This window comes from Notolepis coatsorum, assembly GCF_963971535.1.
Source record: "Notolepis coatsorum genome assembly, chromosome: 4".
NCBI classification, from domain to species: domain Eukaryota; kingdom Metazoa; phylum Chordata; class Actinopteri; order Aulopiformes; family Paralepididae; genus Notolepis; species Notolepis coatsorum.
In genome coordinates, this window is record NC_140168.1 from 97,340,798 (window position 1) to 97,364,344 (window position 23,547).

The 23,547-nt window shown below is 43.6% G+C and overlaps 1 protein-coding gene across 1 annotated transcript in view; it reads right to left on the reverse strand.

Annotated features, from left to right (window-relative positions):
• Positions 1–3,901: 3,901 nt before the first annotated feature.
• The window catches only part of pdcd6ip (programmed cell death 6 interacting protein), a 112,094-nt gene continuing 92,448 nt past the window's right edge, over positions 3,902–23,547 (reverse strand). The window contains 3 exon segments of the mRNA XM_084312588.1: positions 3,902–5,414; positions 19,566–19,762; positions 20,810–20,927. Coding sequence (XP_084168714.1) covers positions 5,201–5,414; positions 19,566–19,762; positions 20,810–20,927 — 529 coding nt within the window. The 3' untranslated portion in view covers positions 3,902–5,200.

Genomic DNA, 23,547 nt, shown 5'->3' on the forward strand with positions numbered 1-23,547 from the left:
TCTCCGCGAAATGCGGCTACGGAAAAAAGTATTGACTGTGCTTGCTGAGACGATAATAGGCTGGCGATTCAAAACGCGCTGCTGTGTTGTGAACTATAACATTAATTTAGCTGCTGCTGATGCATAATGAATGAATGGTGAGTTGTTTAAAATGACAACATACATGTGTTAATTATTTGATTTGATTGATCCGAGAGACAGAGAGAGATTGCTCCAGAGCATCTCAGAGCATTACATTTTCAACTCGACCTATTAACGTGAACTGCGACCCACAAGGCACCAGCGGCAGCGGCCGCCACTGGGTTCAGCGTCCCCGGGGATGGGGGGGGGGGGGGGGCGTTCTCACTCAGACGGACACACCCCTTTTGGGTGCGAAGCGGCTCTGATTCGACCCCGAATGGTGAGTGAGAAAGCACCCTAGACTACAGAACGCTTGAAGGGACCGAAACGGCAGTTTACTACTTTAGTCCACCTAATCGAACTTCCAGAGTCTGGAGACGTTTGATAATGTTGTCATGTGGGAATGTGCATTGTTTCATTCGTGGAGGCTCACTGAAAAATGTTCATCCATTATCAAACATTCTATGGCTCTGAGCAAATGTAGCTCTGAACGGCCATTCAGTCATTCCAATTCTGTGGCAGCTGTGCCTGTGAGCTACGTGACTGCCCCCTGCTGGCTGTTTCTAATGCGCACGCACACACACACTCCTTTCTTTACCTTTCACTCATTGCAGAAGGTATGTTGATGTAAAATTGCCCAAAATGTTAGAACTTGTTGCGAAGGGCGGTTAGGTGGTCGAGCGGAGATTGCGTTTGTCACCAGCCCCGGAGCTGTGAGCTTGGTTCGCCTGTTCGAATCCAGCTCACAGCTCCGGGGTTGTCACCAGCTTGGCTGGCCGTCTGCACTGATACAATTGGCTGTATCAGAGGGTGGGAGAAGCTGGCGGGGTGGGTCCGGGTCGTTGTAAACAGCGACTCCTACAGTTCGGTCGGGGCGCCTGCTAAGCGCGGATTGGACGTGAGGGGGATAGTGTGGTCCTCCCACACGCTACGCCCTCTCAATGAGAATCCGCGCTGCCAGGTGAAAAGAAGCGGTGATTGGCTGGACGTGTGTCGGAGGAAGCACGTGGTAGCCTCCACTCTCCCAAATGATCTGACTGTGGGGGGTAAAGCGCAGCGACCAGGAAGGGACTGGGAATTGGCATACGACTAACATTGGGATGGGAGAAAATCGGAGGAAAATGGAGGGGGAAAAAGACCAAAAAAAAAAAAGAACTTGTTGCGAAATGATAACTGAATGAATGAATGAAAACTTTATTTAACAGATTGCAGAATGGGTACAATACAGTACGGCTCGTTAAGGGGATGCAGACCTGAGAAAGACGTTTGTCTTGTTTCCATCAGGGTCCCCCATTTTCAATTCATATAGACATTTATGACATACACAACATATATGACATTTATGGCATAGGGACATATAGGTATTTAGTACTGATACATTTGTGACATATTCAAATATACAGTACTGTTACCCCTAGATCCTGACAGAGTATATACATATGATGGGGAGGGGACTGTACATTAGGAGGGGGTGGGTGGGTGGGAGGGAAATATACATACGGCGGGGAGGGAATATATACATGCGGTGAGGAGGAGACTGTCTATTAGGAGGTGGTGGGGGTTTTGGGCATTTACGGTGGCCAGTTTCGAATTGCAGCCTCCCGTAGGTGCTCTTTAAGAGCGGTTTTGAATGTGGGCAGGGATTCACATTCCTTTACAGCTTTGGGTAGGGCGATCCACATTGTTGTGGCATAATTGCGAAACGTGTTTAGTCCCTTGTTTGAGCCGAATCTGGGTTTAACATGATTTGTTGAGCTTCCTCTGGTGTAGTGGTTGTGGTATTCACTGACCTTTGGGAAGTATTTTGACATGTACATGGGCACCCCGGTCGTATAGTGTATCTTGTAGACCAGGCCCATTGCAAGTTGCTGTACTCTGTCGTCTACTCTAAGCCATCCTAGGTTGGCAAAGTGGGCAGGGGTGAGGTGGGTTCTGGGGTTCAGGTCAAGTAGTAGTCTGACCAGTTTGTTTTGTGATGTTTGTAATTTTGTTTTTAGCGCCTTTGAGATGCTTTGGTACCATGAGGTGCAAGCATAGTCGTAGTACCCTTGAATGAGTGCTCCTGCCAGAGTCTTCAGGGTATTCTTGTTTACCAGAGAGGAGATCCGGTACAAGAATCTAGTTCGTTGGTTGACTTTTTTTTATTACATTGGATGCCATTTTGTCACAGGAAAGATTTGCCTCTAGGATGGAACCCAGGTAGGTAATTTCGTCTTTCCTTGTGACAATATTGTCACCCACTGTAACTGAGAACTGTAACTAAAGCTGTTTGATCTCTGTCCCCCTGGATATCAACACAATCAAACCATTGCTTCCCTGGACATACCTTCTGTAGTGTGGTAGTGAAAGGGTTAACTGTCTGTAGTGTGGTAATGAAAGTTTTTATAATTTTTTTTTATTATCTTTAGCGTTTTTCACAGCTTTTTCTGGCCACGCAGGACCGACAGAGGAGAGAGGGAGAACGGGAGAAGCAGAGAGGACATGCGGCAAATGGCCACCAGGACTTGGAAGCGAACCCAGGGGGCGAGCGCTTCGCGACTCAGCGCGCTATATGGTGTGCTACTGGAGCACCCCGTGGTAATGAAGGGTTAACCTTCTGTAGGGTGGTAGTGAAAGGTTAACCGTCTGTAGTGTGGTAGTGAAAGAGTTAACCGTCTGTAGTGTGGTAGTGAAAGGTTAACCGTCTGTAGTGTGGTAGTGAAAGGTTAACCGTCTGTAGTGTGGTAGTGAAAGGGTTAAATCCGTGTGCTCCCGTGTTCTACTTTGGACCAAATCTCTCAAGTTTCTCCCTGATTCAAGATTGCACCAGACAGGCCTACATTTCCGTTTGGAGCGTGTATAACTTCTCCCTTCATATATATATGCAACGGTTGTGACATCGTCACCTTAAACTTCGATGCCCCGAGGGAGTTTAGAACCCGTGGTCTCCCACACCGCGGGCAACAGCACAGACCGCTACACCAAGAAGTGAACTCAAGTGAAGTCTGTGTGTCTTTTGAGGGTGAGAGTGAGTTTAACCCATAGCACCGCTACTCGCCCCAGTCACCTCACAACATGGTGACTGCCCTTCGCGGTACCATCCGTCACATATACACACACTGCTCTGTCCATGACAGACTGTCCAGGTGAATCCAGGTCAAAGCTATGGTGCTTTAGCAATTTCAGCTGTATTGGGCTGTGGTCCATGGACCATGTGTGTGAAGGGTGCTATATAGATAGTTATTATTATTATAAAAAATATATGCATTGAAATGTCTGTAAATCTCGACGACATTGAAAATGAGGGTGACCTCAATTGTCCGTTTGGAGAATAAATAAAGGTTTGAATGAAAGTAGAGGGGGCAGATTAACCCCTTCATGTGCTCCTCACACGTTCCAGCGATGACGTCACACAATGGCCGCTGGCAGCGATAAAGACGGTTTGAACGCAACGACATGAACATTCTAATAAACAGGGCCGCTCGCCAAGAGCTGACGGGAGACAGGCCGTCACCTAGCAACACAATTCAAATGAAACGGAGTGGTGGAATTCTAAGAAAAAACAGGCTTCAAAGGGTCAAGGCGTTTAAGCCGCAGATATGGATTCAGCAAAAGGGCTGCAACTCAATATTATTGATTCACTTAAGTAACATATTTGTATCCTATTCATAGCTTTGTGGTTACTGACGACTTACCCTCTGTGACCTACCTGAATATGAGGAAAGTATGCCCGCTTTTTTGTGCACGCACACATATACACACACACACACACACACACACAAAGACAAATGAACACTACCGATATACAGAGGTGTTTTAATCACAGAACCAAAATAAGAAAAGAAAAACAAAACACAAAAAGCTAAAGAGAGCAGCATACGGAGAGTCAGGTTAGGTGTAACTGCATACAGTCTTTATATATATATATTTATACTTATATAATATAACCTTTTCTCCCACTTCCACCTGCCATGTACAGCTTTGATTGTAAAACAGAAATATACCAACATTCCCTGGGTGAGAGAGGGCGAGAGAGAGCGAGAGAGGTGAAAGAGCGAGAGAGAGCGAGAGAGAGCAGGCGAGAGAGAGAGCGGGCGAGAGAGGGCTGACCTGTCATCATCTACATTAGAATTTTTTTTTATTTTTTTAATTTTTTTTTAAGAATTAGACACAATGCATCAGTATTCATTACAAAAATAGGAATATAGCCAGGCAATAAAGAGGTGCTGACTGGGTGAGGGTGGGGGCGTGTCCTCCCTTCAGTGACATCACCGATGATGACACCACCCCACACACACCACTACCATCCGCCCACCCACAACACACTCCCAAATAAGGAAATATGATTACAGGCCACACCCACTTCCAGGAAGCGCTGTCCCAGAGTCCTATGCGGCACCTCTAGTGTTTTTTTTACAGCGGTCCAGCTCAGGAAATAAGTCTGTTAACAATAAAACCAGCTAGGATTTAAATTAAGTCATTAACAAAATTATTAGAAAATATTTAAAGTACACAAAACAAAAACAAAAAAGATATGAGGGAGGGAGAGATGTTAGTGCATGGGGGGGGGGGGGGGGGGGGGGGGGGGGAGTCCACGAGCGAGGGGTCAACAGGAAGGGCACCGTCAGAAAACAGAAGTGCAAAATGTGAGAAGAGAGATGATGGAGGGAGAGAATAGATGGAGGGAGAGAATAGATGGAGGGAGAGAGATGGAGGAAGAGATGGAGGGAGAGATTGAGGAAGAGAGATGGAGGAAGAGAGATGGAGGGAGAGAGATGGAGGGAGAGAGATGGAGGGAGAAGAGATGGAGGCGAGATGGAGCGATGGAAAAATGAGGTGGCAGAAAGTGGGGTGGGGGGGATTAAGAAGAAGTGCAACGCAGCTCTTTGATAACCCCGCCCTCTTTGATAACCCCGCCCTCTTTGACTCGGGCCAATATGGATGCTGAAATTGAGAGAGGAGGATGAGAGAGGGATGAGAGAGGGAAGAGAGAGAGAGAGGAACGGGAGGGAGTGATTTATTGCTGGGCGTTATTAAGTTTGCTCCCGTTGGAGTGAAGAAGTGAGAAAGAGACCGGGAGGTGGTTGGGGCGGGGGGGCAGTTATTGCTGGGGGTAGTAGGTCTGTTGCTGGGGTGGTTGTTGGGGGTATCCTGGGTAGGAGGGCTGTCCGGCTGGGGGGGCGCCTGGGTAGCCCGCCTGTCCTGGGGTGGCCTGGTAGGGCATGTAGGGCATATTGGGCATATTGGGCATGTTGTACTGTTGTCCGTACGCATAGGGGTTGTAACCCGGCATTGGCGCCATCTGCTGGTAGTATCTGGTAGCACGCACGCACACACACACACACACACACACACACACACACACAGACAACATGAGTGTGTGAGAGAGCAAGTGAAAAACTAAAACACGTGGTGAATCTTCAGGTAATAATAATAATACATTCAATTTATAGTGCACTCTACATTTGGAAACCAAATCTCAGAGTGCTACAGGGTAAAAACATAGGCAATAAAAAAACAAGGCAGAAAAACATAGAAAAAAGGGATAAAACACACAAGGCATGTATAAAAAGGTTAAAACTAAGAGATGGCTTTCGTGAAGAGGTATGTTTTAAGTCCTCTTTTAAAGGAAGCAGTGGTCTGTGCTGCTCTGATGTAGTCAGGGAGGGCATTCCACAGGCGAGGAGCAGCCGAGCAGAAGGCCCGGTCGCCTATAGATATAGAAGCTGGACAAGACCAGTCTAATGTTGACTTCTAGTTAACCCGTTAACTTAAGGTCCCCCGACCCTGCTTTTCTTTATCATAAATCGATCAATAGAGACCGTATTAGATCCCCAATTATCATATCATGGGGTATCATTGGAAAGCCACACTCATTGGCTACAACCCTGTTCAAAGATTTCCGAGATCGCCAAATGATTGACGGAGCTAGAGCCCCGGGAGTTGGGGGTGGTAATGTGTACTTTTGCGTACTTTGGGGCACGCCTCACATATCGGCATGTAACTCGAGAACCGCTGAACGGATTTTGTCACCTGAAAGGGCAATCGACAGGCAACAAATAGGGCTTTAATTCTATCTATATATTGTATTAAAAGAAATGCACACCCGAGCCACTAGAGGTCGGCAAAGAATCGTCCACATGTGGGCCGTTGGATGTTAAGATGGTCAATGTTTTTAAATATTTTTTTTTGTAGCCAAGAGTAAAGACCATAACCCTATCAAAAACAGTAGTCAAAGTGTATATTTTCATTTTTACCGATGTTTTATATGATTTATCGGAAATACAAATTTATCGGAAAATGCGAATTATCGTAAAAACCGCAAGAAATGACTAAATCCAGATTCAACCCTGCCTTTGGAAAGAGGAGCATTTTCCCTATCCATAGATGTATGATTTGGCTATAATAAGGTCAAGTTCAAGGTCAAATATAAATTTATAATTAAAGTCGATCATCATTAATTACTTTTTTTGTATTTTATTTTTTTATTATTTTTTAAACAAACACATAAACAAACATGACAACACAAGATTAGATATACAAGCATTAATTAACAGTGCACATCCAATGAAATCACCATTTAGATAAATGTCTTATACAAGATATACCCCTAATACCTGCTATCTAATACCCTACACACATATGCTCTTGCTCACCCCCCCCCATTGGATAATCCAACCATTATCATTCGCTCCTAACCAGACACCACCATTATATGCTAGCTTTTATTCTCTCCACCACTTCTAACCACATTGTCATTTTGGATTCATTGAGACCCAAAATTCTTGCTGTAGATATTTCTAGATAAATCACATCGAGATATGTAAGAGTCCAGACCTTCCGGCACATTTTTTCCGGTTGAAACCAGCGTGATGCTATCAGCTTTTTAGCCACTGTGATACCAGATAAAACCAATCTCTTTAGCTGTATAGATACTGCATACTCAAAAACATCATTCAGCAGTAATACAGAGGGGTGTACAGGTATATTCAGAGTTAAGAGATTTGATAATTGCTGGGTCACTTCTTTCCAGAATATCTTAACTGGTGGGCAGTCCCAGTACATGTGCATAAATGTCCCCTCGTCCCCATTTGTACATAAGGAGCATTTAGAGTCTTGTTTAAGACCCATTCTGTTCAGTCTTATTGGAGTCAAGTATGTCCTATGAATATAGTTAAGATTGATTTGTTGATGGTCCGGGTTCCTTGATGCAAGTCGAACATTTGCCCAGGCTTCTTGCCAATCAAAATCTTTTTCCAGGTCTGGTATATCCCTCCTCCAGACTGAGTCTAGGTGGAGGGTTTCATACGAGGACGTTAGTAATTGATGATAAAAATCTGATACAAAACCTCTCGATGTCTCTCTTTCATAGAAGAATTTGTGGTATCTGTGGTGTACAATTGGTATCATTAATGGAACACTGTGAGCCTTCAAACATAACAATAACTGTGCGTAAAAATAATATGTGGAACCGGTGAGATTAAATTTTTTGTGTATTTCATCATAACTACAAACACCCTGTTTGTTGAAAACATCTCCTAATGTGTGTATGCCTTGCTTTTCCCATCTAGGGAATCTTATAGGTCGTTTCCCAATCAGGAGTGCATTGTAATTGAATAAGGGAGTATGATTATGTATTATCATTAATTACTGTATCTACAAATCCTTCTGTTTAATCATCTTCCCACGGTTCATTTACTTAGATTTTATTTACACATGATCTCAATAAGGTGGCGAATGAGCTCAGTGAGCATTTTCTCCTACCCGTATACATTTTTGATCATCTTCATCAAAATCATAATTAATCATAATTAATTTATTCATTACAATTGAATAATTACTAGTAACAGACACAATATTTCTGACACTGGAAATACATACCCCCAGGTCCCTAGATGTTCCTAGATACCAAGAACATGCAAATTGACCTTGCAGAAGTGGAGCAATCTTCCATTTACTTAGGCATGTACCTTTAGGCGAAAACGGTCTACAGATTAACAGGTTAATGTCCGGCAACCCGCACGCAACACTTCGCATCACTTTGCCCTCGTCTGTCGGCCTAGCGGCTGCGTTTTTGCCCATAAACCAATACATGGTTGGAAAAGTCAAATTTGCCGTCGTTCGATCGACACCATACTCGACCTATTGCATGCTTCCAGTCTCGGGTTACAAGACCAGTCACCTCTGATGGCGAAAATTATTGACCACCTTTGTAGCCAATACAATTCTGGAGCCAGGGGTTAGCGTCTGAATCAGGGGTGGCCAACCCGCGGCTCACGAGCCGCATGAGGCTCTTTGCCCGTCAATGTGCGGCTCTTCCATCCATTAAAAAAAAAATTCTTTTATTTTTTTACTTATTTTTTTACCTTTTTTTATGTCACTCATTCCATAAGGACGTAGAATAAACATTTACAATTTTTTTTAAATGGTCCATTTGCATGTTCTTGTTATCTGAATCTAGGGACATATCGATCAGTGTCAGAAATAGTGTGTCTGTTACTAGGCTTGAGTCAATTGTAATAAACCAAAGGAGAATATCAATTCTATTTAAAAACATTTTTTATCTTTGACTGTGAATAACACCATGCTAAAATTGACCAGACCTGAAAAATCTAAGCAAATGAATAAAGGGAAGATGATTAAACAGAAGGTTTTTGTAGTTATGGAGAAATATGCACAAAATTTAATCTCACCAAGTCCACATGGCTTTTTTACATACAGTTACGGCTATGTTTGAAGTCTCACAGTGTTCCATTAGACATACCAATTGAACACCACAGATACCACAAATTCTTCTATGAAAGAGAGACATCGAGAGGTTTTGTTTCAGGTTTTTATCATCAATTACTAACGTCCTCATATGAAACCCTCCAACTAGACTCTGTCTGGAGGAGGGATATACCAGACCTGGAAAGTGACTTTGATTGGCAAGGAGCATGGGCAAATGTCCGACTTACATCAAAGAACCCGGAACATCAACAAATCAATCTTAACTATATTCACAGGACATACTTGACTCCTATAAGACTGAACAGAATGGGTCTTAAACAAGACTCCAAATGCTCCCAATGTACAAATGGAGACAAAGGGACATTTATGCACATGTATTGGGACTGCCCACCAGTTAAGGCATTCTGGAAAGATGTGACCCAACAATTATCAAAACTCGTATCTTGGAATATACCAGTACACCCCTCTGTATTACTATTGAATGATGTTTTTGAGTTTGCAGTAAATCCACAGCTAAAGAGATTGGTTTTATCGGGTATCACAGTAGCTAAAAAGCTGATCGCATCACGCTGGTTTCAACCGGAAAAAATGTGCCGGAAAGTTTGGTTTCTTACATATCTCGATGTGATTTATCAAGAAATATCTACAGCAAGAATTCTGGGTCTCAATGAATCCAAAATGTCAATGTGGTTAGAAGTGGTGGAGAGAATAAAAGCTAGCTTATAATGGTAGTGTCTGGTTAGGAGCGAGGGATAATGGAGGTACTATCCAAAGAGGGGTCCGGGAGGGGGGGGTTCGAGCTGGAGCATATGTGTGTAGGGTTTTAGATAACAGGTATTAGGGGTATATCCTGTATAAGACATTGGTATAATTGGTAATTTCGTTGGATATACACTGTATACGGTAAAGTATTATTATATATTTTTTTTGCTTTCTGTTTCTGTGCTTGCATGTCATTTTAGCCATCTTAATTGTTAGTTTCATTATGCATTGTGTGTTGAGTACTGACTTTTAATAATTTTGTTTTGCAATAAAAAAAAATAAAAAAAACAGAAGGTTTTGTAGATACAGTACTGAATTCTGCCATCTTTTTTATAATGTAAATTTCTCCACCATTTTTCATCGTATTGCAACACCGTTTTTTGCAAGACGTTCACAGAAAGGTAGAGAAACTAACTGCGTTCTGTTTTATGGCAATAACGTTCAGGTTTGTGGGAGATAATCCCAAAAAAAAAAAAAAAAAAATCCAGAATTCAGATGATTGACAGGGGCTGGTGTGAGCTGGGTAGGGTAGTTTTTCGAAATTCGAAAGCCCTGAGTCTCTTCCTTCAAAAGACTACACTCACTTTTGGCTGTGCCACTTCCTCCTGTCAATATGCGCCGGTTTCCGACTCAATGCCCTGAGATTTCTATAATCTTATATTTCACAATGGGCGGCTACGTGGCGTAGTGGGCAAGGCGCTCGCCACAAAATGCTGGAGACGCTGGGCTCGTCAGTTCGAGCCCAGCGCTCCACATTTGCTTTCAGTTTAGCTGGTCGTCCGTACTAATACACATTGGCCGTATTAGGGGGTGGGAAACTGATGGGTGGGGATCGGGCGTTGTGGACAGCGACTCCTACAGGTCGGTTGGTGCGCCTGCGCAGTAGAATCAGGAAGTGTCGGAGGCAGCGTGAGCCTCCCACGCGTTACTCCTCGCCACTGAGAGATCGAGCTGCGCAGGTGAAAAGATGTGACTGCTGTTACCTCAAGTACCGGAGGGGACTTGTGCTATGTATGACTTAGTCCACATTGCAGCCGGCTTGTGGGAGGCAAGAAACAGCGTCCGTGACAGGGGAGGGTTGAATTGGATGATACGAAATTTGGATGGGAGAAAATATAGAAAATGGGAGAAAAAGTGGATCAAAAAACAAAAAAAAAATCTTATATTTCACTAATAACAGTTAAAATAATTGGTAAACAAACGTAATGCTGAAAATATACACTTTTACTGTATATCTCGGGCTTAAGAGGTTAACCCTGTGAGGCCCAAATTAAAAAGACATTAGCAACTTCAGAGGCCAGAGGGTGGGACATATAAACACATTTACTATCAAATAGCATTGTGAGGCTGAACAACAGGACCAATTGACTATACATGTGCTTAACATTTTTTAAATAAACGTATTTTTTTTTAAATGGCTAAAAGTGATTTTGTAATTTTGCAACCGTGGGTCTCACAGGGTACTTTTAACCCTGTGAGGCCCAAATAAAAAAGACATTAGCAACATCAGAGGCCAGAGGGTGAGACCTATAAACACATGAAGGGTGCCGTGACTGAAAAAAAAGGTTTGAGAAACGCTGGTATGGTGTGGCTCTTTGTGGTACCACAAAGGCTCTTAGTCTCTGACTGGTTGGCCACCCCTGGTCTGAATGAATGTGAGCGGACGGCCATTTTGGATAATCATGCCGAATTAACGCCGGTACACGTACACACATTACAAAACTCAAGTTTCCGTGGGATTGTTATAAACTTTGGACCTGTACTAGATCCAGGGCCCTCATTTATCAATGGTGCGTACACACAGATATGTGCGCAAACCGTGCGTACAATCTTTTCTATGAAAAGTGTGGGATTTATCAAAATTAACGTGTGCTTGAGATTGTTCGTATATCTACGCACAGCTCAGACCGTGCGTACATGTCACCAAGCGGTAGAATATGAAGACTGCAAGCAACATGAGACGGACTTTCATGCATTAGTTTCAACACTGACGTGTTCTGTACGACCCGCAATTCATTATAGTTAATTATAAAATAGCGACAGTAGTGTAATTATTGTCAAACCCTATAAATAGCATTTGGAATAAGTCTTTCCTTCCGAATGAATGCAGCGTTTATCTATATAGCGTTATCGGAATACTTCGGGGTGCGCTGACTGTGCTCCGCGGGGAGCTGTTTTCAGAGATAGGACAGTCTATTTGCCGAGAGAACAATATTAACTAGAGTCCGCTACCCGAGACACATTCTCCTTGATTTGTACTGCAATTTGGGACCCAAATTGGAGCGTGGAACAAAACGCACAAATGCCATCCCCATGCACATTCAAGTCCTCTCCACCCTCGGGTCTTTGGCCACAGGCACGGTTCATCGTGAGATTGGAGATGGATCGAGCATTAGACTGTTACTGTACCACCCATGTAGCCGTCAAACGCAGAACACCCACCTCCAAAACGCGATTAAATATTGTTTAAAATAAAAAGCTAAATACTATTATTTTGTGTGTCATGTTTCCAAATAAGATTGGTCACAACGAAATGCTTTCTAGCTTAAATTTTTTGTTGGTTAGAATAGATGACCTCCGTTGAAACTTCACTGAGAGCGAGATTGATCACGGAGGACTCACTCTCAGTGAAGTTTCAAGTCTGCTTAGTCCATTATTCTACATTCCATGGGGGTGTTTCATTACCATATATGGTTAATTAAGGGCAGTTCAGTATGCAAATGCTTACAATCATGCACGAGCATAGACGGTAAGAACATTGGTATTTATCAACACGGAGTGTGCGTAGGACCTGTGTGCACGCATGGTTGATAAATCCAGATTTTTCTGTGCATAGAGACATTCTAAATTCCATGCTTAGGAACGAAAATAGAACACTTTCTACGCATTATTGATAAATGAGGGCCCAGGCTATGGAACCGTTGTGTTTTCCAGCTCCTACCTCTCAGCTGGAACTCAATAACAGGCATCTGGCAACAAGTAAACAGAAATGTGAGTAAACAAAACTCATTGTATTTTTGTGTGTTCAAACCTCTGTAACTCTATTACATTAGCATGATTAGTGATTCTTCATGTTGTGGAAGAAAGTTCAGAATGTTTCCTTTCAAAAGAGACCAGACTCATGCATGTGCTATATGTATAAAGAGTAACAGAGGTTTGAACACACTGAAGGTTTTGTGTACTCCCATTTATTTTTACTGGTTGCCAGATGCCTGTTTTTAAGTTCCAGCTGAGAGGTAGGAGCTGGAAAACACAATGGTTCCATAGCCTGAAGTCTTATGTAGTACAGATCCAAAGTTTATAAAAGATCACATGGCAAATGTATGTTTTACAAAAGGTTTTTGTAATGCGTGTACCAGTAAAAATTCGGCATGATTATCCAAAATGGCCATCCGCTCCCATTCATTCAGAGGCTCTCGTCAAAACAATTCAAGTTCAAGTTCAAGTTCTTTAATAGTTGTCATACAGAAGTACAGAATACTTTCATACAAAATGCTTCTTACTGTTACGCTCCAGAGACTGTGCTAGACAAGATAGTATCAAATAACATAATAACATAATATAGCATGAATTTAGAAGAAGAATGAGGTCACAGTTGTTCGGTATAGACATATGTACAATGTTCTGAGTTACCATATAATATACAATACACAATACTATGCAGTGTACTAATGTACAGTACTATCTAGTGCAAAGCAGAAATGGGATGAGGTACAATTTTAGGTACAATTTACAGTAAGGTGTACGAGTTGTAGTGCAATCCTTCATCCATAAATATAAAGTGTGGGGAGTGGGTGCTACAGTGTGTTTGTTTAAAGTGGGTGTGTGCTATAAAGTGTGTGTAGTGGGTGCTACAGTGTGTTTGTTTAAAGTGAGTGTGTGCGTGTGGATGTGTGTGCTATGTGTGTTTGGTGGTTGTTGTTGTGTAGTGTTCATTCATTGTTCGTTTAGCAGCCTGATGGCCTGGGGATAGAAGCTACTTCTGAGTCTTTCTGTGCTCGCCTTGAGACTCCTGTGTCGCTTGCCTGACGGCAGCAGTTCAAAGAGGCAGTTGTTCGGGTGGCTCGAGTCCTTAATAATTCTCTTAGCCTTCCCCTTGCAACGCTTGTTGTAAATGTTCTGGAGGGTGGGGAGCCCCCCTCCAATTGTGCATTCGGCTGAACGTGTCACTCTTTGTAGTCTGCTTTGGTCTTTTGCAGTGCTATTCCCAAACCAGGAGGTGATGTTGCCGGTCAAGATGCTCTCTATTGTACATGAGTAGAAGTTCTTAAGGATCTTCTGGCTGACTTGGAACTTCCTTAGGCGCCTGAGGAAGTAGAGGCGTTGTCGTGCCTTCTTCACCACACTGTTAATGTGTATGGTCCATTTCAAGTCCTCGGATATGTGGGCTCCGAGGTACTTGAAGCTGTTGACTCTCTCAACCGGTGCCCCGTCGATGCTGAGGGGGCTGTAGTCCTTGACCCCCGACCTCCTGAAGTCCACAATCATCTCCTTTGTTTTGCTGACGTTCAGGGAGAGGCTGTTTTCCTGGCACCATCCCGCCAGGACCTTGACCTCTTCCAGGTAGGCCCTCTCGTCGTTGGCAGAGATCAGGCCCACCACCACTGTGTCGTCAGCAAATTTGACGATTGTATTGCTACTCCGCTGAGCCACACAGTCGTGTGTGTACAGGGAGTAGAGGAGGGGACTCAGAACACAGCCCTGGGGGGCCCCTATGTTGAGGGTGATGGATGAGGAGGTGCAGTTGCCTGCTCTCACCACCTGGGGTCTGCCAGTCAGGAAGTCCAAGACCCACTGGCAGAGGTCATAGCCCAAGCCCAGGTCCCTGAGCTTGGCTATGAGTATGGAGGGGACTATGGTATTGAATGCCGAGCTGTAGTCGATGAATAGCATTCTCACATAGTTCCCCTGCCTCTTGTCCAGGTGTGATGCTGCTGTGTGCAGCACATGGGATATGGCGTCCTCCGTGGACCTGTTGGGGCGGTATGCAAATTGCAGGGGGTCCATGTTGATGGGGAGGGAGGAGCAGATGTAGCCCTTTACTAGCTTCTCAAAGCACTTCATGGCTATGGAGGTGAGAGCTACAGGGCGGTAGTCGTTGAGGCAAGCAGGCTTGGATTTTTTGGGTACAGGGATAATAGTGGACTTCTTCAGGCAGGTGGGGATGACAGCCTGTTCTAAGGACAGGTTAAATATGTCAGTGAATACTGGGGCCAGTTGGTCGGCACAGACTTTTAGGACGCGGCCGGGGATGCCGTCCGGACCTGCTGCCTTCCTGATATTCACTTTTTTAAAGGTCCGCCTCACCTCATGCTCTGTTACCCTGAACACTGCGCCTCCATCAGCAGCCGACCCCCCCCCCCCCATTGCCGAGGCTTGTGAGCTGGTGTTGTTATTACCAGCATCAAACCTCGCATAGAAGGTATTGAGGTCGTTTGCTAAGGAGATGTCATTGTTCAGTTTGAGGGAGGCGCCTTTGTAGTCTGTCATCGTTTTGAGCCCCTGCCACATAGCTCTAGAGTCAGCTTGTTCAAACTGGAGTTCAATTTTATCCCTGTAGCGCCGTTTGGCCTCTGACACTGTCCTCCTTACGTTGTGTTGCGCCACCTTGTGGTCATTCATGTTGCCTGCCACTAGGCCGTCATTGTATGCTTTGGTGCGCTCTCTCAGAGCTTCACGGACGGATTTGTCTACCCAGGGTTTTTGATTTGGGTAAACTTTCATTTTGGTAGTGGGGATTGTTTCTTTCACCCTAGTACAGACATAGTCCAGCACTGTCTCCGTGTAGGCATTAATGTTATCTGTGTCGCGGAATACAATCCAGTCTGTGTTGTGGAACACTGACCGGATCGTATCCTCTGACGTCACATCCCATTTCTGCACCTCTCGCGAGACTACGGGAGTACTTTTAATTCTTTGTCTGTACTTTGGTGTAAGGAAAATGGATGCGTGATCTGACTTGCCAAAGCCACTATCAGAATGAGCCTTGTAGCCACCTTTAAATTGCGTGTAACAGTGATCTAGGATGTTACCGCCTCTGGTGTTGCAAGTCACATGCTGGTAGAAATCAGGCAATACCTTTCTCAGATTGGCGCTATTGAAATCTCCCAGTACTAAAATGGCGGCGTTAACGTTCGTCGCTTGTATATTATTTACCTCGTCGTGTAGTCTGGAGAGCGCGGCGTTGTTGTTGGCTTGCGGTGGAATATACACTCCGACCAGGACGATCGCCGTTAACTCCCTCGGGAGGAAGAAAGGACGACACTTGATGGTTATATATTCCAGTTCTGGGGAGCAGTAGTTGGATAATTCCTTCACATTCGTTGGATCACTCCAATTTTTGTTAAACATGAAGGCAATACCTCCACCACGTTGTTTACCGGACTCTGATTGTGTCCGATCCTTCCTATGGATAAAGAAGTGATCCGTTGGTTGAATCGCGTGATCTGGAACCTCCGGTGTTAGCCAAGTTTCGGTGAAGCAAAGGACATTGCAGTCCCTAACGTCTCTTTGATATTGAATCCTTGCTCGGATGTCATCCAGTTTATTGTCTATTGATTGTACATTGGCTAGCAATATACTGGGAAGTGGTGTACGGTGTCGTCTGGATCTCAGCCTGTTTCGGATCCCAGCCCTTTTTCCTCGACGTCTTTTCCTGGGGTCTAGGAACAAAGGATCCGGTCCTAGTCTCCGGAGGATTTCTTCCGGCCATTGATGTGGTTCGGAAAGTTGATCCAGCGAGTAATCCAGTTGGTAAGTTTCCCGTAATCCAATGTCAATGATTGACTGACGGTCATACACATATAATGCACCAACAGTTGGTGCAAATAAAACTCCTAATACTATAAAAATTAACAAAATAAAGCACAGTCTCGTCGGAGCGATCAGAAAGGCAGCCATCACAGCAGCGCCAGGTTATATCGGATGGACTGCTTCATGTTCTTGCGTCACCTTCCCCCACTCTCAGCACCCGTCTGGGATCACTTTCAGAGCAGACGCTCCTTGGCTACAACGGTGGTCAATAATCTTCGCCATCAGCGGTGACCGGTCAGTTCAGGGACCGCTCACAACTGGACGTGGTCACTCGTCCGAAGGGCTTGTCAAATGACGCTCGTCGGATGTTTCGTCTTATAACTCGAGAATGGAATCGCAGAATAGGTTGAGTGGGGTGACGATCGAAAGGCAGCAAATTCGGAGCCCAAAGCCGACAAACGAGGGCAAAGTGCCGCGAGGTTAATAAGGTGCCAGCGAGCACAGTGTGTTTAGTTGATTCCACTCTGAAGAATCAATAAGGAACACAACCCATTGCATTTGTTCTAGAACTGACTATACCAGGGGTAGGCAACCCTAGGCACGCGTGCCTACATAGGCACGCGGGGGCATTTTCATAGGCACAGGGGGCAGCATTAAAAAATATATATATATAATTTTCTATTTTTTTTTTTTTGCTTTGAAATATTATAGTGAAATATTTTGCACTGCTGTCGCATTTATCTTGTTGAAATCCTCCCACAGGTTCTTTTTACTACCACATATTTAATTGAGACCCTTTATTTGTTTATCATTTCAATTTAGCTGGAAATACATTGCTACTAGGGGTGTAACAGTACACAAAATCCACGGTTCGGTACGTACCTCAGTTTTGAAGTCACGGTTCGGTATTTTTCGGTACAGTGGGGGGGGGGGGCGATATAATTAAAATAAATTAATTAAATATAAATTATACTTTTTTTTTTATTATTATAGATATACAGCTACTGTTTTATATATACTGTTTTTTAGTAATAATTAGAAAGTAATGGTATTTATTAGGGATGTCCGATATTATCGGCCGACCGATATTATCGGCCGATATCGGCAGTAAAATGTGATATCGGAAAAAATATCGGTATCGGTAAAAAAAAAAAAAAAAAAACAATAATTTTTTTTTTTTACATTTATTTAACCTTTATTTACCCAGGCAAGCAAGTAAGAACCAATTCTTATTTTATTTATTGTCAAAAGTATGCATGTTGGTTTAATTCAACAACAAGAGATATGTAATGTTAATTTTTACTTTTTTAATTATCATATTTTGCACAGATAATGCTTATTTAGAAAGCCTTTTGAATGCATCCAGTGAAATTATTAATTACCTGAAATTATTCAGTTTTTTTGGGGGGAAACCCTGCATATATCGGTATCGGTTGATATCGGTATCGGTATCGGTATCGAAATTAAGAGTTGGACAATATCGGAATATCGGTATCGGTAAAAAAGCCAATATCGAGCATCCCTAGTATTTATTCAACAACAGGTGATTGATTAATGATACTAATACAAATCTATACAATGAGTATGGGGCTGCAGCACTGCAGATATACCCTACTCCAATGATCCACACACGGACATTACACGGTGTTGCACTCGCTACCCAGTGGCTCTGCAGATATACCCTACTCAGTCTACAAGGCTCCGTTGAAGTAGCACAGAGGATCTGTTGTGATTTTTGCACAATAAATATTCAACATTCTCGTTTGAGATTCCGCCTCAGACTCTTATCATTTGGCACTAAAAGCTAAACATTGTCACCGATATGGCTGTCCGCAACATGTCATTAATTGTGTACGCGAGGTGGTTCAGTGACGACTCTAACGTGAGCTAGGTTAGCTAGCATGAGCTACCGAGAGATGGAAAGACTAACTTTACTGGTGAAAATGTGATTTACATTGGAATACTCCTTTGCCAACTTGCTGTACTTTGCTTGCAGGTCTGCAGCCATTATTGCTGGATTATAAATAGCCCCAACTTTAGCCAAGGTAACGTTATGGCTAAACCTTTAACGTTAGTTAATACTAGCTTTCGGTTAGCTGTTCAATGCTACTAACACCACCAAGCGAACCCATCAGAGCTCCCCGTCAACACCGCAACATTTGCAGAGCCTTATAACAAAAACATTATTACGGTCACCATTGTGACCAGTGGGATTAATCAACCAATTGTATTATTTATTTTTCTATTTCATTGAACATTGCACATGTTAAAAGCCATTTTCTTTTACTCAAAATGTGAGTATTACCAAGTCAACTTGTGTTCTTAAAACAATGACAATAAACATAGTTTTATTAGGTTGAAATAATGTGGTTGTGTACTTATTTTTCTGTTAACTTATTATGGATTGAAAACTGAAAACCTTAATGCACAGTAACTGAACTCAATATTTTTAAGTTCTGGTAACTTATTATTTTTTTTACAGTGTAGTCTTGCGATCAATCAAAACTTATTTACACGATATACCTCACATTCACCCTCCATTCACATCCTGGTGTTCTCCTGGTGTTCTCCATTAGGCCTGTAGGTGGAGCTATGACAGCACACGTACAGTAAACACACCGATGGTGTGTGATGTGTCCAAAAATGAATGGGCAAATGTGAGTGAAATGGTCGCACTGTATGCAGCTGTTTGTCTGTATTGCATCCCCCCCCCCCCCCCCCCCCCAACTCAGATTTAGGGTTGATACAACCATCATAATACTATTGTTAATAATAACAATAATGATGTAATAATGATGTAATAATGTAAAAATTATCATTAAAAAGACCTGATTATGAGAAAAAAAATTACGATGCATGGAATATTGTTGAGGCACAGTAGTTATAACTATATTTCAAACAGGCACTCCATGTCAAAAAGGTTGCTGACCCCTGGACTATACAGTAGTTGCTCTTCGGTCAGCAAACAAATTAGTTACATTTTGACTTACGGTTGTTGATGGAAAATTAAATACAATTTGGGGCTTTCAGAAAAAAAGAAAAGGAGTGTTATTTAGCTCAACTGTAAAATAGCTGCTCATCTTGGCCATGTTTGGATATTATCGGACACATTGCGACCATACCCAAAATAATTCCAACAGTTTTAGCAAAAACGCTAAATAAAACACTGCACTGAAAAGGTCTCGATATGATTCCAGAGGCCAGTGTGTTTGATAACTCACCCTGGGAAGCCCTGGTAGGTGGGGTACGGCGGCCCCTGGGCCTGGGAGGGCGGGGCCATGGGCAGAGGGGTTCCAGCGGCAGGGGCGTTGGGTGGTGGGTTGCCAGGGGCGGGGGCTGCACCCAGGGGGGTGAAGCTGGGGGGAGGGGGTCTGGCTGGAGGCTGCTTTGGCTGGAGGGGCTGTTGCTGGCCAGGCTGCTGCAAGACGGAGAGGTCACAACATCAGCCTGTTTATTCCCTGTATCTTAATCACATGGGTTGTTTATAGGAATCCGTATCATTGGGGTTTTGATATCAATATCAGTGCAGATACCTCAATGGCTCTTAGACGGTACTTAATTTGATGCTTTTCTGTGTCGACTAAGCACATCATCATCATCTAAATTTTGTATTTGTATTTATTGGTTTAAAATACAGAGACAGTGCATATTAAGGAACATTTTACTGTAAATATGCCAGTTTAGCCAGGTTGGCTAATTTTCAACTGTAGTCTCTGGGGCAGGTGACATGAGCACTACAATAATTAAGACATAGTACAATAATTAAAACACAGTAGGAATCAGTAGGTTACAATACAATAAAAATACATTAAAATAAATACATTAAAATACATCACAACCCCTCAGTTAAAATGGTCGCACACTTGACCATCTCTCAACCATGATTTTAAGTTTGATTTAAATTAAATGTAACTTTGATACTTCCTGAGCCGTATTGGCAGACTGTTCCAGGTGTGGGCTGCTCTCACGGAAAAGGCTGCCTGACTGAAAGCAGACCTCCTGTTTGGGACTACAGTCCCCTCTAACTAAAGACCTGGTATATCTGTCAGCAGATGCGTTCTGTTTTATGAAAGTACAGAGGGGGGGAGGAGCCAAGCCATGTAGGATTTTATAGGTAAGGCAGGCATCTTTGAATTTAACAAGATTGTCCCAGCTCAGTAGGTTCTGGTTTGTTATGCTATGACAATGATGGTGGCCGTTTGTTTTCCTGTCTAGTACTTTCACAGCCTGATGGTAAACTACCTGTAAAGATTGTTGTGTTGTACAGGAGGCTTGTGTCCAGCTAGTCAGACAGTATGAATAGAGTTCTATTTATCTCCTCATTGTGAGAATGAAAAATGTTCAGGCTCTTTCTGATTGGCTTAAAACTAGTGTGAGTGACATGAAAACTGGGCTATGGTGGTACAGCTCAATTCTAAACCCAGCCCCTTTTGTTCTTGTGGCCCCGCCGTGATTGGTTACTCACAAACACAGTCCTGGGTGCAGCGGTGGGGGCTGCGGCGGTGGGGGCGGGGTTAACCTGGTAGGCGGGAACGCTGAAGGACGGAGCGCTGGGCTCTCTGGCGATGCTCTGCTGGAGGTCCCTGGCAACACGACATCATCAGTCACCGTGACAACAGACACGACATCATAAATCAGTCACCGTGACAACACGACACGACATCATCATCAGTCACCGTGACAACCTCTCTTTCTTTTGTTTATTTACACGTATAAAAAAACAATGACATATAATACAATATAATCCACAAAGAAATGTGAAGGAGAATTGCCTAAAGCCCTAGGGGCTTTTATGTGGCATTCTCCAAGAGCCAAAATTACCTCCACAACTAAGGGGCCTTTCTTACTCACCATTCGGGGAGCGGGGGGCGTGACACATACAACGTCGTTACTGTAATGCTTTCATGCTTGCTTGAATTTTGGGCAGATAAAACCACACAGCAACAACTGGACAATACCCACAAAAACAATATTTATGGGCAATTTGAGAGCTCAGACCTCAACCAAAAACAAGCATGTGGAGCCTCACAGCTCAGTGGATGAAAACATGAAGCCACGTTACAACGCACAGCACTTCCCTGGCTCGCATTAGGCCTGGCAATTTTGTTTGCCATTGCTATGTCTATACATTGGTTTCTTGTTCGAATGCATTTATTTCTATTAGACCAGTGGTGCCCAACCAGTCGGCCGTGGTCGACCAGTAGATCAATGACATGCAATATAATTGCCACGAGCGATGGGATAATGTTAGCTGCTGAACAGGCTAAGCTAACTAGCGTTAGCCGTTAGCTTAGCGTTTGCCATTGCTATGTCTACTATACTTCTTGTTCGAATACATTTATTTCTATAGACCAGTGGTGTCTCTAATGTTATCTAGCTACTGATAGCTCCCGATATCATCAGTTTGGTGCTGGCTGGCTAACTAACGTGAGCTAACGTTAGCTGCTAGCCACAATGCTATACTGTTATACTGGCATATTCCATTCACGTTAGCATGTAAGCTAACAAAATCGGCGCAGATTAGACTAAACTCCGCTTTTGGTGTTCAATTGTGTTAATGTTAGTTTTGTTTCATCAACAAATGAGAGGCAGAACACACAGTGAATGTATCCGTTTTGTTTATTGCACGTTCTTTGCTGAAAAATAAGTGCTACAGTGGCTATACTAGACTAGTATTAACACTCTTCCTGTTCACATTTTAGAGCGTGACATCATCGCCTACGGCAAGCATACACGCTCAAAACGCAAACCGTAAACAGAACCCGGAGCGAACCAAGACTGAAGTGTGTACCAGCGTTTCCGTTAGCCGGTAATTACCGGTATTTTACCGGCAAAATCTGTTGAAGTCCGACATATTTAATCTCTCCGGTCATAGTGTCCGGTGAAAATAGTTCCCTCTGGGCACAGTTTAATTATTTGAATTGTATTTGGATGGGCTGGAGTTGGGTGGCCTATGCGATGAACGAAACAATCATTGCGTTTGTTGTCGTTGCTTCGCTCAGCGAGAGCTTGCTGCTGGATTTGCGGAAGGCATGCAGCTGCAGACCCACAGAACCCACCAGCTTTGCTGGCACAGTGCGGTCCCCAGACCTGGAAAGCTGCTCTGCGGGTCTGCAGCTGGATGCTTCTTGCAAACTAACTGCCGCCGGCTCGCGCTGATAACAGCTTTCATTGTTGGACCGGCTGCTTGGTGGAGCAACGATGAAACGAATGTAATGAATCGTTCGTCGCATGGGCTATTTAATTTTGGCCTGTTTTGGTACGGTTCGGGTGGTCAAGTTGTGCTTGGAGGGAGTTGTTTTCACCGGACATTATGACCAGCACCAAGTCGTTGGGAGGTGGAGAGATATACATCACGCAAACCCACGATAATGTTGCAGTCTCTCTCTGCAAAATTTCTCAGTTCTTCGCTTGATATAATTAATACAAATGTCCAATATAACGGAATTCGTTAGCTCATAAAAATGTGATTATAACAGACTGCTGTTTAGTGTCGGACCGACTGCCCACATATACGCGGTCTATTTTATTTCAAGTCAGCAGCAGCACGGAGTATCGAGGGACTTATTTTATTTGGAATAATGACTATACGCAAAAGTAGCCTCGTTTTAAGTAATAATATTATAAATCTACATGCCTTGAGGATGACATTCTTTATATAGCCTATATCAATTGTTTTAAAGCTCAATAAACTATGACCGGAATTAATCTCATTTGTCCGGTAGATTGAAATCTTGCAGGTCACGGAGACCGGCAACAATTTTTTCTAACGGAAACCCTGGTGTGTACACAAACTAGAGGGGGGAGAGGGAGGGGGGAAGTTCGCACCCAACCCGGAATGAGGACGGTACGGACTGGAACGGACCGGAATGGTGAGTGAGAAAGCACCCTAAGAGTTCTACAACTTTGACCCTCGGTAGAGTATACTAAACTGAGATTGGGAAGTGCAGGAATGGGGTGGTCTAAGAAAACAGGAGCTACGTGTGGAGTAATTATGAAATTGGTAATTGTGGGCAAACATGTCATGAAAGAAATGGGGACAACCGCTATTCTGGTTAGGTAACTCCATGCCACAGCCCCTATAGCCCAGCCCTAAGTTATGGTATCTGGCCCCTATAGCCCAGCCCTAAGTTACAATATCTGGCCCCTATAGCCCAGCCCTAAGTTACAGTATCTGGCCCCTATAGCCCAGCCCTAAGTCAC